At 38.0% G+C, this 12665-nt stretch overlaps 1 protein-coding gene across 20 annotated transcripts in view; it reads left to right on the top strand.

Annotated features, from left to right (window-relative positions):
* Nucleotides 1–12665, top strand: part of ODF2L (outer dense fiber of sperm tails 2 like) — a 56682-nt gene that overhangs the window by 11847 nt on the left and 32170 nt on the right. For all 20 annotated transcript variants that reach the window (XR_005583792.1, XR_005583791.1, XM_039485461.1 and 17 more), the window contains 5 exons: nucleotides 534–605; nucleotides 2432–2548; nucleotides 8004–8189; nucleotides 9924–10033; nucleotides 11573–11708. Coding sequence is in view for 18 of the 20 variants with exons in the window: in XM_039485461.1 (XP_039341395.1) it covers nucleotides 534–605; nucleotides 2432–2548; nucleotides 8004–8189; nucleotides 9924–10033; nucleotides 11573–11708 (621 nt within the window). In the remaining 2 variants the exon portion in view is untranslated. The remainder of the gene's footprint in view (nucleotides 1–533; nucleotides 606–2431; nucleotides 2549–8003; nucleotides 8190–9923; nucleotides 10034–11572; nucleotides 11709–12665) is intronic.

The raw sequence follows: 12665 nt of genomic DNA on the forward strand, positions 1-12665 counted from the left end.
TTGGAAGTTGAAGTTCAGTTTACCCCAGTACTGAGCTGGAATAACAAGATGCTTAGCTGAAAAGCATGATACAGTGCTAAATATCTCAGGTAGCATGTATTATTATCCTCATTTTATAAATGGGGTAAATTGATGCCCAAGGTGGTGGCAATGACTTGTCCAAGGCCAAAAAATATAGCCCAAGTCACTTTATTCCTAATCTGGGCAGAAATTGACTACATTGGAATTGGAATGCTATCAGATTTAAAAGAGCTGTCCGTCCCGTTCTCCCCCCCCCCCAACCCAGGAAGTCTGATACTCAGTAGTCAAGGCAACCTGAACTATAGGTGTCAGTACAAGGGCTGCTTATGGAACACTACCAGTCTGGGAGAGGGGCGTCAGCTTGAAATGTTTGTGCCACTGGAAATGAGAGCTCAATTACCCTAAAAAAGTATCCCTTTTACTTGTGCAATTTGGGTGCACTGATATGAAAATGTAGCCCAAAATGTGCATATTGAGACCTTTTCATTTTGTGTTAATTTTCCTTCATGAAGGGTCTCAGAAAAGAAACGCTTGAAACAGAGAAGCATATTGTAGAGCTTTCTTCTCAGCTTCAAAAGGAAAAAGTAAGTCCGTTTCCCCCTCAGAATGGATGTTTTATCTCAGCTCAATTCTTACCTCCAAAACTCCTAATTTTTCAAATTATGAGAAGGGTAATATTTAATTTCAAACATTATATGAAAAGCTATTCCTGTGGGCCAGTGTTTCTCACAGAGGTGGACCCATACCAGGAAGTTTGACTCCAGATGTTTTTTTGGATTGTGAACCATCCTCACCCCAGCCCCTCCAATGGTCAATGGGAGGGATGGCTCCAGAGGGGGAGGTTGGTTTGGACCTGACTGTCATTTCTCATTTAAGGTTAGGTTTAGGCTAATGTTGCATGAATGCCTGAGGTAGAGAGGTAGGGTTGCCAAGTGTCTGGTTTTCAACCAGAACACCTGGTCGAAAAGGGACCCTGGCAGCTCTGGTCAGCACTGCTGACCGGGCCATTAAAAGTCCAGTTGGTGCGGGGCTGGCACGCTTCCTACCTGGCTCTGCACGGCTCCAGGAAGCAGCAACATATCCCTCTGGCTCCCATGGGGACTCTGCGTGCTGCTCCTGCCCTGAGCACCGGCTCCGCAGTTTCCATTGGCCGGGAAGTGCAGTCAATGGGAGCTGTGGGGGTGACGCCTGCAGGCAGGGGCAGCATGCAGAGCTCCCTGGCCACACCTCCGCCTAGGAGTTGGAGGAACATGTCACTGCTTCCAGAAGCCGCCTGAGTAAGAGCCACTGGAAGCCCACACCCCTCACCTCCTCCTACATCCCAACCCTTGCCCCAGTTCTGAGCCCCCTCCCACAGCCAAACTCCCTCCCGGAGACTACACCCTGCTTCCCCTCCCGCACCGCACCCTCTTGCCCCAGCCCGGAGCCCCCTCCCACAATCCAAACCCCTCAGCCCTACCCCCGCAGCCTTGAGCCCCCCCCCATACCCCAAATCCCTCATCCCCAACTCCACCCCGGAGCCCGCACCCCCAGCTGGAGCCTCCTCCTGCACCCTGAACCCCTCATTTCTGGCCCCACCCCAAAGCCCCCACCACCAGCCAGAGCCCTCACCCCAACCCTATGCCCCAGCCCGGTGAAAATATGCAAGTGAGTGAGGGTGAGGGAGAGTGAGCAACCAAGAGATGGAGGTGGGGATGGAGTGAGAAGGGCTGGGGCCTCAGGGCAAGCAAGGGGTAGGGAGAGGGATAGCTCAGTGGTTTGAGCATTGGCTTGCTAAACCCAGGGTTGGGAGTTCAGTTCTAAACCCAGGGTTGGGAGACCACTTAGGGATTTGGGGCAAAATCAGTACTTGGTCCTGCTAGTGAACCTTTTGAGGTCCCTTCCAGTTCTATGAGATAGGTATATTGCCATATATTATTATATAAGGGTGTTCAGTTTTCTGCTATTAGAAAGTTGGCAACCCTATAGAGAAGAGAGTGCAAAAGATCTCCTCCATTTTGCCTCTGTACAGGGGCTGTTCACAGTCACTCTCCTTGTGCTCTTTGAATTCATCACCCGCTGAAGGCTAGTGCTCTAGACCATGCTAACCTGACCAAAATGTGTAGATAATGGTTCCTTTTACCCTCTGTACCAGACAAGGGAGGTGGCTCCATGCAAAGTGAGGGTGGGAGGAAAAGCACTGACTATACTCAATAAAAGGGTTAAAACAGCTCTTGACAGTGCTTCGGTTGAGGGTATTATGCTTGAGTCTGGGTTTGCAACCTATTTCATAATTACATTGTGTCTGTACATGACCCACAGAATGTGTATACTACTATACGCTAGAAATCAATTATACCAGAAAAATAGAAAAATCTTCTTATGGCATATCTGTATAAATTAAAAGATTTGTGTTCATATCTTTGCATAGGCAAATGCACTAAAAGCAGACCACCTATCAAAGTCAGTAGAAGCTGTACAAGCCCACCTGCAATGCCAGATTCAAAAAAAGGAGGTGGAGAATGATCAGTTGAAAGCAAAAATACAGGTTACAAATATTTTTCCTTTGGGTTTACTTTTAGTTAATTGGTAAATTAATAAAAGTATATTAGGGCCAGAGGGCCATTTTTAATTAGAAGTTGTCAGTCAAATCTTAAAATGTCTTGCTATTATTAAATTAAATCCCTGGTATAGACAAATTAGAATAGAAAACCCCAAACCAGTAAAAATAATGGAAATAGATATTTCTTGAGAGCCATTTGGACAATGTTCTTAATTACAAATGAATTATACCTTACACTATAGACACTCATAGAATGATGTAAAAAGTATCCAAAGTAAGGCCTTTATGCTGCAAACACTTACACATGTACATATAAGGAGTCCCACTGAAGAGAATGTAACTATTCACATGCTTAAAGTAAACAGATATGGAAATGTTTGCAGGATCAAGGCCTAATAAAGGGATGTATATTCAGTGTTAACAAACAGAGAAAGTTGACAGGAGTTGTCAGTGTTGAAAGACTGCAAGGGTGTGATCAGGTGGCTGCAAGGGAGGAGACAGACTAGCCACAGATTCTGTATGAGTATTTGAAATTTGCAAGGAATGTGAAATTTAAGACTGAGCAGGTGAGTTGTCTTAAAAGTGGACTTATCTTCTTGAATTTACCTGATACCTTACCATCAATCTGTTGGTCAGTTGCTTGTTATCACACACACAATAAAAAAAGAAAAATCTTTATATGAATATAAGCCTCTGTTCACTTTCTCCAGCTTAGAATAATAACAATAATAAAAAGGCTGTTCACTCTTACTGAACAATATTGTGATAATGGTCTCTGCTGCACACACTTTCACTGGGAGAAACTTCAAGCAGGACTGCTACTGCTGAAAATATAACCGCCAAGCTTGTTTTTTTATTTAAACTAATTCTTGCTTGTACACTAAATAATGACAATGACATTCAGTAAAACCCTGTGTTAGCCATACTTTATTCTCCCTTATTAAAGATGAGCAATTTTGTTTGGCTCTTTCTATGGTCTGTGCTGTCTATAGGCCTGGCTGTCATGCCTGCTGGTTCTTTTCAGTTCAATTCTACATACTAGATAATATAACTGAAATTAGCTTCTTTGTCTACTACATATAGTATTGTTCTCTGAATACAGAATTATGGCTAACTGAGCCCAAACAAAACAGCCGAGTAAATGGGCTTTGTGCAGGGTTCTTTTCCAGGGCAAAGTAGCATGGAATCCTACCCCACTGGCAATGGAGCACCATTGGAGAGGCCACTTCTACAATTCATGGTCTGTGGCAGCTTGCATAAGTGCTCTGTCATCTCCCATCATATGCAGGGGGGAAGGTTTGGCCAGTTGATCTGTATAGTTAATTAAAAATTCCTAAAATAGAATTTTTTACTGGAGAAGGATAGAGCAGCATATCATTTTCATTTCATTTTAACTGAATCTCCGAATAATTATTCATGGTTGCTCCAAATCAGTTGTAACTAGCCAGATATTCAATCTTTTAAGCACAATTAAAGAAACTAGGAAAATTAATACAAGTTTGCAATATAATTTTAAAGAGGAAGGAGAGATTTTATATAATCTGAGGAAAGCTGAGGTTTGCAGTTAAATTAAGCATAGTATGTGTATTAGCTGAACATGTCAGAAAAATCAGTTGAAATCATCTTACATGCGTAATTTGGGTCTTTTGGTCACTCACAAAGCCCTCCTAGAACAGTAAGAGTTCAAAGCTATGATATGTGATATTGCAAAGGTAACTTGCCTAGATTAGTAATAAGGCTTGGATTTGACCTAGGACTCTGATGTTTGGGATACTAATGATCTCCTTATAAATACCATACAGACAAATATGCAGATTTTTTGTGTTTAGACTTACTAGAATCTTACTCAACTACAAAGATAAACTCAGTTGATAAGTTAATTATAGAAATTAATTTAATTCTAACAGTGATTATACCTGTTTCTTGGTGGATATGATGTTCTAATAGTGCATATAAACGTTTGTAATGATGTATTTTTACACTTTGGAAAATAGGAATGAAAGTGATTTTAAAACAATATCACCGTAGAGATTTCAGAGCAATGCCAAATACTAACATTTTGTGTGTGTATTCACAGACACACACACAACTGTGTAATCACAGTTAATTCACACGATTAACTCAAGAAATTAATCACGATTAATCACTGTTAAACGATAAAATACCAATTGAAATTTATTAAATATTGTTGGATGTTTTTCTACATTTTAAAATACATTGATTTCTATTATAACACAGAATACAAAGTGTACAGTGCTCACTTTATATTATTTTTATTACAAATATTTGCATTGTAAAAATGATAAAAGAAATAGTATTTTTCAGTTCACCTCATACAAGTACTGTAATGCAATCTCTTTATTGTGTAGGGTTTTTTTGCTTACATAACTGCACTCAAAACCAAAACAATGTAAAACTTTAGAGCCTACAAGTCCACTCAGTCCAACTTCTTGTTCGGCCAATCGCTAAGACAAACAAGCTTGTTCACATTTACAGGAGATAATGCTGCCTGCTTCTTATTTACAATGTCACCTGAAAGTGAGAACAGGCGTTCACATGGCATTTTTGTAGCTGGTGGTGCAAGGTATTTATGTGCCAGATATGCTAAACATTTGTATACCGCTTCATGCTTCAGCCACCATTCCAGAGGACATGCATTATCTCCCGGCAGCATTATCTCCTGCAAAGTGTAACCAAACTTGTTTGTCTGAGCGATTGGTTGAACTAGAAGTATGACTGAGTGGACTTGTAGGCTCTAAAGTTTCACATTGTTTTATTTTTGAATGCAGTTATTTTTTGTACATAATTCTACATTTGTAAGTTCAACTTTCATGATAAAGAGATTGCTTTACAGTACTTGTGTTAGGTGAATTGAAAAATACTATTTCTTTTGTTTTTTACAGTGCAAGTATTTGCAATAAAAAATAAATATAAAGCAAGCACTGTACACTTTGTATTCTGTGTTGTAACTAAAATCAACATTTGAAAATGTAGAAAACATCCAAAAATATTTAAATAAATGGTATTTTTTAATTAGGCGATTAATCACGATTAATTTTTTTAATCGCTTGACAGCCTTAATAGATAGATAGATAGATATGGTATTTGCCATTAAGAAGTGAACATTTGGAAATTAAAAGTAGGGTAGATTTTTTTTTTCCAGGTTTGGAGGATTATTTATTTTCTCCTCTAACACTTTTACTCTAGAACATGAAATTAAGTATACACATTTCAGGTTTTGTTCTGAAGGATATTGTTTTTTGTACTTCTGCACAGAGTCATTATTAGAATTCTCCTAGTGCATTTTATTAAATGGTATATTTCAAGGAATAAGCTGATCTTTGCATAAAGATTCAGTGAGAGTAGACAGCCATCTAGGCTGAAGTTTTCAAAGGAGTCTAAGGTAATTAAGTGTCTATATCACACTGAAGTCAGCTGATACCCTGACAAAGCCTTCGGACAGCTTGAATGTTTTCTGCTCATTATGAAATTAGTTCCAAGTTTAAATTTACCTAAGTCTTTGTAAAGGACAGAGCTGCATGCTACACAGAACTGTCAGTCATAGTGTGATAGTGACATCTTGTGGTGATATAAAAGATTTACAATTGTATTCCCTAGGTATTTCTTTAACTGTTAATATAAGCTACAAGGTCGGTGAGGTAATATCTTTTACCAGTGTATAAGCAACAGACTGACAAATAAAAATCTTCTCCTAAATTTGCTTCATTCATTGAAGATATTATCTCCCAAGTCACAGTTATAAATATCAAAGTCAAATATAAACTGCTTCTTTTCACACTTACATCAAGAAGTAGTGTTGTTCCTTTCTTCCCCTTTTGACTACCAAGTAAATTGCATGTTATTCTAGCTATGTATGTGTCTGGAACACACCTTAGGAAGGGACACGGCCCAAACTTGAAAGAGAAGGCACTATACCTGTTTTTAATTCATGTTACATTTAGTCATGTCTGCCTTTAAACTATTTTAAGATGACCTGAAAGGATTTTATATAGACTGGTATATGTAGCTGACATGTTTACTACTTTATTGCATGGTGGAAAAAGTGTTGATGATATCAATGTGGATTTAAGAATGTCCATCAAGAAACAGTTATATGCTGGTAGCTTGTTGATGCCATCGATGACCATCCTAAAGACTACTGTGTTTGGGCACTCTTTAAAGCAGGCTTTAAGGATACATCTGATTGCTTTCTTCACCAAATGTCACTGTACCTCGTTTTAATGTCTTTGATGTGATTTGCCTTTAGCATCCTTATTTAAATAAAAAATGCCATGTAGGGGAACAAACATAAATATCATGATAGTAACACCCATGAAAAATCTAGTTCAAGTAACTTGCCCAGCCTTGCATAGGAACTCTGTAGCCGAGGCAGGGAGAGAATCCAATTCTTAAGGGCAACATTAATCTAACTCAACGTTGAGACCATCCTTTCTCTTCTTGCAATCTTCTGCCTCATTCACTGTGTACTTCTAACTTCCACAACAAATGATGCAGGGGTGCTGGAGATAATTATCTTATTCGCTGCACAGCCCTGATTCATCCCCAGAGCAGATGCGTCCAGACCGCTGAATGAGGCAGGGGTCCTGTGGAAAAAAATAGCATGCAATCATGTAATTAAAGATTGTACTATAATGCATACACATAAGGCAGTGTTGGCATTTCCTAACTTTTGAGTGTGTGACTATGCAGCCTTAATGTTCTTTTAATGTATTTGGTTAAATGTAATTTCCTAGTTTTTTCAAAAACAAACTGGAAAAACAGAGTTTCTGTCATGTGGAGTCATATTGATCACCAGGTTGGGTTATCAGCAGATTTTAGACCCATCCACAGCACATACCGGTACCACTTGAGCTAATGTAGTAACTGATAGCAGTAGTAGGTGGTTATATTCTGTGTGGGCCAGCCACTAGAGGAGGATGAAAAACACACTTTTTCAGTGGTCTTCAGAGCTATTTGCTGACAACAGAAGAATGTAGCGATTTAGGACTCTTGGGTTCTATTCCAGGTTCTGGAGGGGAGTATTTTCTAGTAGTTGTAGACTCTTCTGCCCCTGTGACCCCAGTCTGCCCTTGTCCCCATCTGCTGCTGCCCCCCACAACCTACTCACTGATTCCTATCCTCTTCCCATTCTGCTGTGCCCCCATCCTCATGGTTTTCCCCCACCATTTGGCTCCTTCCCTACCCTCTGACTTATGCACTCTCCTCCCCCTCTGTCCCTCCATCCCCATTTCTCACTACTCAGTGGGTGGAACTACTGGGTGCGTAGCTTCTGCTCTCACCCTTGTGCATGTATTTGGGATGCAGGAAGCTTAATGCAGGTGGGGTGAAAGTCTTTCTCCCCTTCATGGTTATGTTACTGTGACTCAAAATCTGCCCCATAATGTTCAGAACATATTCATTTTGTTTAATTATGCTGCAGACTCTGGAAAAGAAAATATCTGAGTGGAAGCTTCAAATTGGCAAACACAAGCACCAAATTTTAGCTGTAAAGGAAACAAATGAGCAAAAGAAGAAAGCTCTGAAAAAAGCAACCAGAGCCCAGAAACAAAGAGCTGAATGTTTTGAAGCATCTGTTGAAAAACTAACTTCCAAAATTAGAAAGAGGGTAAGTGGCTGTGTTGATATAATCAAATATTTTTTAAAATAATCAGGTATTGTTTAAAATAATAAGTGCAATCAAACATTAAGATTGCCTCATCACTGGAGAACAGTAATGACCAACTGAGCGTACTGTATTCTGGACTGGTACATTTTAATTGGTTCCACTTTAGAGAAGGGTAATTTATAAACAGTGATCCAAAAGCAATTGCTAGATAAGATGCATGAACTTTAAGGTCAGAAGGGACCATCATGATCATCTAATCTTTGTTTTGTTTACAAAATTAAAAAGTCAGTTTAGTGAATGACTTGGACCATGTGGTTGTACACTTTGTAATTTTGCTCTAGGGGGTTTGGTCTCCTTTCAGTATGGTATACGCCAGTTAATGCTACTAGGAGTCATGCACATTAATCACTAAATATCATTGAGAAGCTTGTTCCCTTACATTCATAGGTGGGCCCTGATCCTGCAGTTTGAGCTGTGTGGATAGACACTGAAGTTAATAGGCACAAGTGTCCACTCACACAGATCAGATTGCAGGATTGGGATCTTGATGTCTTAGTACTCAGCCATTGTCTTTTTTTAAAATGGATCGAGCAGGCAGCATGTCATGTAGATGCTCAAATTTCTCTTTGTAAGCTATATGCTCTGAATTTTATAGAGCTTTGAAAATGAAGTTAGAACCCTCTCATTCAGCTGTCACTCAGACCTTGTTGAGGGCCTCTTGCTGCCTTTTTTTCACCAATGTTAAATTTCATAAGGCCAGGAGGATCAAAACTTTTGGGAGTGATCTTTCTGGAGTCGGTGGCTTACAATTCTGAATGGAATCAATTGGTCCATTAGAGTACATTTAAAACTTGGTCTCCTTTCATTGCACTTCCCAAAAGGTGGGAATATGCTTTTGTCATACCATTTCATAGCATGTTACACCATTGTAGACATACATTTGCCTAGTCGTTCTATCAGGATCTAATTAAATTTTCTTTGTGGGCTTAATTTACCTTCAGACCACACAATGCAACTTGGTTTTCTCATGATGACATTCAGTTGTACTGGACACTTTAATTAATTAATTTAATTGCCATTTGTCAAACTTCAATATCAGTTTTTTTGTGTTGTCATAGTACTTTCTCTTTATTTTCCTATTGTGAAGTTAAAGGTGAAGGTTTCCAAAGCAGTTAATTTTAATGAAATGTGTAGCTAACTCTTCACTGCTTTGAAAAGCTCAACTTAGCTGCCATTAAATAAACCACAAAATCTAATCTTTCTTCTTTTGTGTTTGAAACTCTTAGTTAGCTATTATTTCTTTTTCACAACATTTTGCTATTATGACTCAATTTCATTTTGGCATTTATTTTGATTTCTGATTTTAAAATGTCATTCTTATGTCTCAGAGATTAGTACAGTCGAAAATATTTCTTTTAAGAAAGCATTTTAGCTCAAATTTTGAAGTCTTGCTGTAGACTGCAGCTTGAAAACACCATGATTGCTTAATTCTGATTCAGTTCTAGGGACTCATAATTCTGTAGTTCAAGTTTATTTAATATATTTAAATTACCTCATTTAAAAAATTATTTTAATTTCTCTTCTTGAGATTGCAAGCTTAAGTTTACATTATTTTATACTACTGAGGTGTGATTTAAGGCTGCTTTAAGTTAAAATATTTTTTGTGTTTAGGAACTGTGCAAAATTAAAAAGCAGTTCTTATGTTACATGATCTATATTTTGTATATTCTCCAGGAAGTCAAATTGTCTGAAGTACTTTCAGCTTCCAGTGTCTGGAAAAATCATCATGAGAAGGCTGTAGAAGAAAAGACTCGGTTAGAGGTTCAGTTTGAAACTCTGAAGAAGTAAGTTAAACTGTTGAAGCTTTTTGCAAATGAATAAGAAATAATATTAATTTCATATACATGTTTTTACTATTTAAAATTCCAGGTAGAATTCAGAACTTGGAAATTGGTGCTCAGAATTAGATGTTTCAACTATGGAACATATCTTAGCATTATCACCTTCTCTCCATTGGATCACACTCTCTAGTTAAAATGGAAGTTGTAACTCCTACATCATTCCTGACTACAGGGGCTTACTGTGCTTGACACAGGGAACCCTCTCACCTGCCAGCAGTGGCTGCAATTACAGGCTATGAGCTGCTATAAGCTCTACTTGGGTTACACCCCATAGGGGGGGAATAGCTGAAGGATCTGAGTAGTAACTGATAGAACAGGGATTCTCCTCTCCAGCCCCACTGTCAAACCTTGCCTCGACAGCAGCACAGAAGAACCTCCCTGCATAGACTCCTGGCTTTCTACTCACAATTTTGCTGCAGTGAATTGGACCACTACAGAATGGACCTTCCATACATGGAGATGGGGGATGGGATTTGCCCCCGAATGCATACATGTATGCTATTTGTCTGTATTCACAGACAAAACAGAACTCCCTAAAATCTTAAAATATATAATAGAAAAAGGTTGAATACCTAAAAATGCCTTTTTCCTTGGCATATGGTAAGAAATATCCTTACACATTTTTATGGTTTGAACTACAGTTCGTATTTCCAATAGGTTTGTCATAAATACGTAAAATAAGACTAATGGCTGCTGCCTATACTTTTTAGTTGGGTTTCATGCAGAATGTTTGTTTTGTCAAATAGCTGTTTAAAGAAGAATGTTCACATGTTTGTAAGGGCCAAAATTAAGTTTACGGGTTTTAGTTTTTTGAGTTTCAGAAAACCTAATTTTCATGGAAAGCGTTCTCGTTTTTTTTTAAATTTCAAAGAAAACGTTTCTTTGCTTAGAATTAAACATTGCAGCAAAAACTATGGCACTATGCCAGTGAATGAGCACCAGAAAGCTAAACTGTCTGTGAACAGAAGTGAATCTGATTAGACAGTTTTCATTATCTAATTTGACTGTAGTACAAAAAGTAAATTGGTATAAATGATGAAAAGTAAAGTAGAATTGGTTTACTTTTAATAGTTGAAGGTGGTATTCCTAACCTTCGGAAGAAAATTTTTTAAGATGGCTTTTAATTTGGCAGTCCTTTTTTAAATTCTGCATCATAATGTCTTGGACTGTAAATATATATAATCTGATATTTGCATTGGAAGAGTGCCTGTGCATTCCATCTAATCAGCTTATTTACAATTGTTCTAACCCCATTTCACATCCTTTAATCTTATTACATCATTTATTGGAAAAGCTGAAGAACTTCCAACTTCTCCAGTTGTTGCTCATTTGGGGTGTGTAAATATATGGAGTTACTTTAATAAAAACAAAAAAAACCCCACAAACTTTTCAATAGCTGCTAGAGGAACATAATATGCAAATTAAATTTTAAAAAGTACTATATGCTAGTTGCTGCAAAAGTTCTTGATTTATTTAATAAAGGCAGATCACAAATGTTTTGGAGGACCTGAAAAAAATACAAGATTGTGGAAGAAATTCAAATGAAGAAATCAATGGAAAGCTTAATTCTATCAATTCAGAAAGTGCAAATGTTCGTCTTGAAAATGCAAAATTAAAGGTAGATTGTTATATCATTTCATTGTTCAGTATGAGAATAACCCTGGATACCTGATGTATTTTAAAATAAAGAGTACCTAGATTTAATTCAAATTTTGTTATTACTATACATTTTTAATATCTCGAGGCCTCCTTTAATAAACTATGCACTTATCCAGTACCTTCCATCCAAGGACCCCAAAGAGCTTTACAGGTATTAATGAACTAAACATCACAAGACCCCTGTGAAGTAGGTATTCTCATCCCCATTTTGAAGTTGGTGAAAATGAGACATTGATAGGTTAACACAGGAAATCTCTGGCAGAGCTAGGAATAGATCTTTGATCTCCCAGTCCTGTATCTTAACCACACTACCTTCCATCCTTTTCATGATTACTTAACTAACAGTTATCCTTTTAACTTGAAACAAAATTTTACTAATGTTCCAAACATGGGAACTGAGTTCACTTTTAATAGCTAGTTTCAAATTAAGTTAGGGAGATTTCAAACTTGCTTGGCACAATTTGATAGAGTCTCTAGGACTTCCCTTTGCTGGTTTTGCTCCTGCCTATCCTACTACTCTTTTTCTGTGGCTCATATTCTTGATCCTGGATATCCATTGTGGCCTTTTCCTGTAAACCAAAGCTTTACACACTGAAAAACCAATCACTGGGGCTTGTGGGTGGCCACTTTTCATCCCACTCCTCCAAAGATTATATTCACAATTATTATTTAATTGTTAATTACATCAAAAGATGCCTAGTTCATATGTCATCTGATCTACAAATACTGCAATCCAGTTTGTAACAAGAAAGCTTCTTTACCATTCAAGTCATTTTATTGCTGCATACATAGTTGAAAAGGCATCTGACTTTCTGTGTGAAATTCCCAAACAGTAAGTCTCGAGAGATCCAGTTAAAAACAAGATTTATTAAGAGTGAAGAGAGAATCATTAGAATCATAGAATCTCAGGGTTGGA

The sequence above is a fragment of the Mauremys reevesii genome, linkage group 8 (genome assembly GCF_016161935.1).
Source record: "Mauremys reevesii isolate NIE-2019 linkage group 8, ASM1616193v1, whole genome shotgun sequence".
In the NCBI taxonomy this organism is placed as follows: domain Eukaryota; kingdom Metazoa; phylum Chordata; order Testudines; family Geoemydidae; genus Mauremys; species Mauremys reevesii.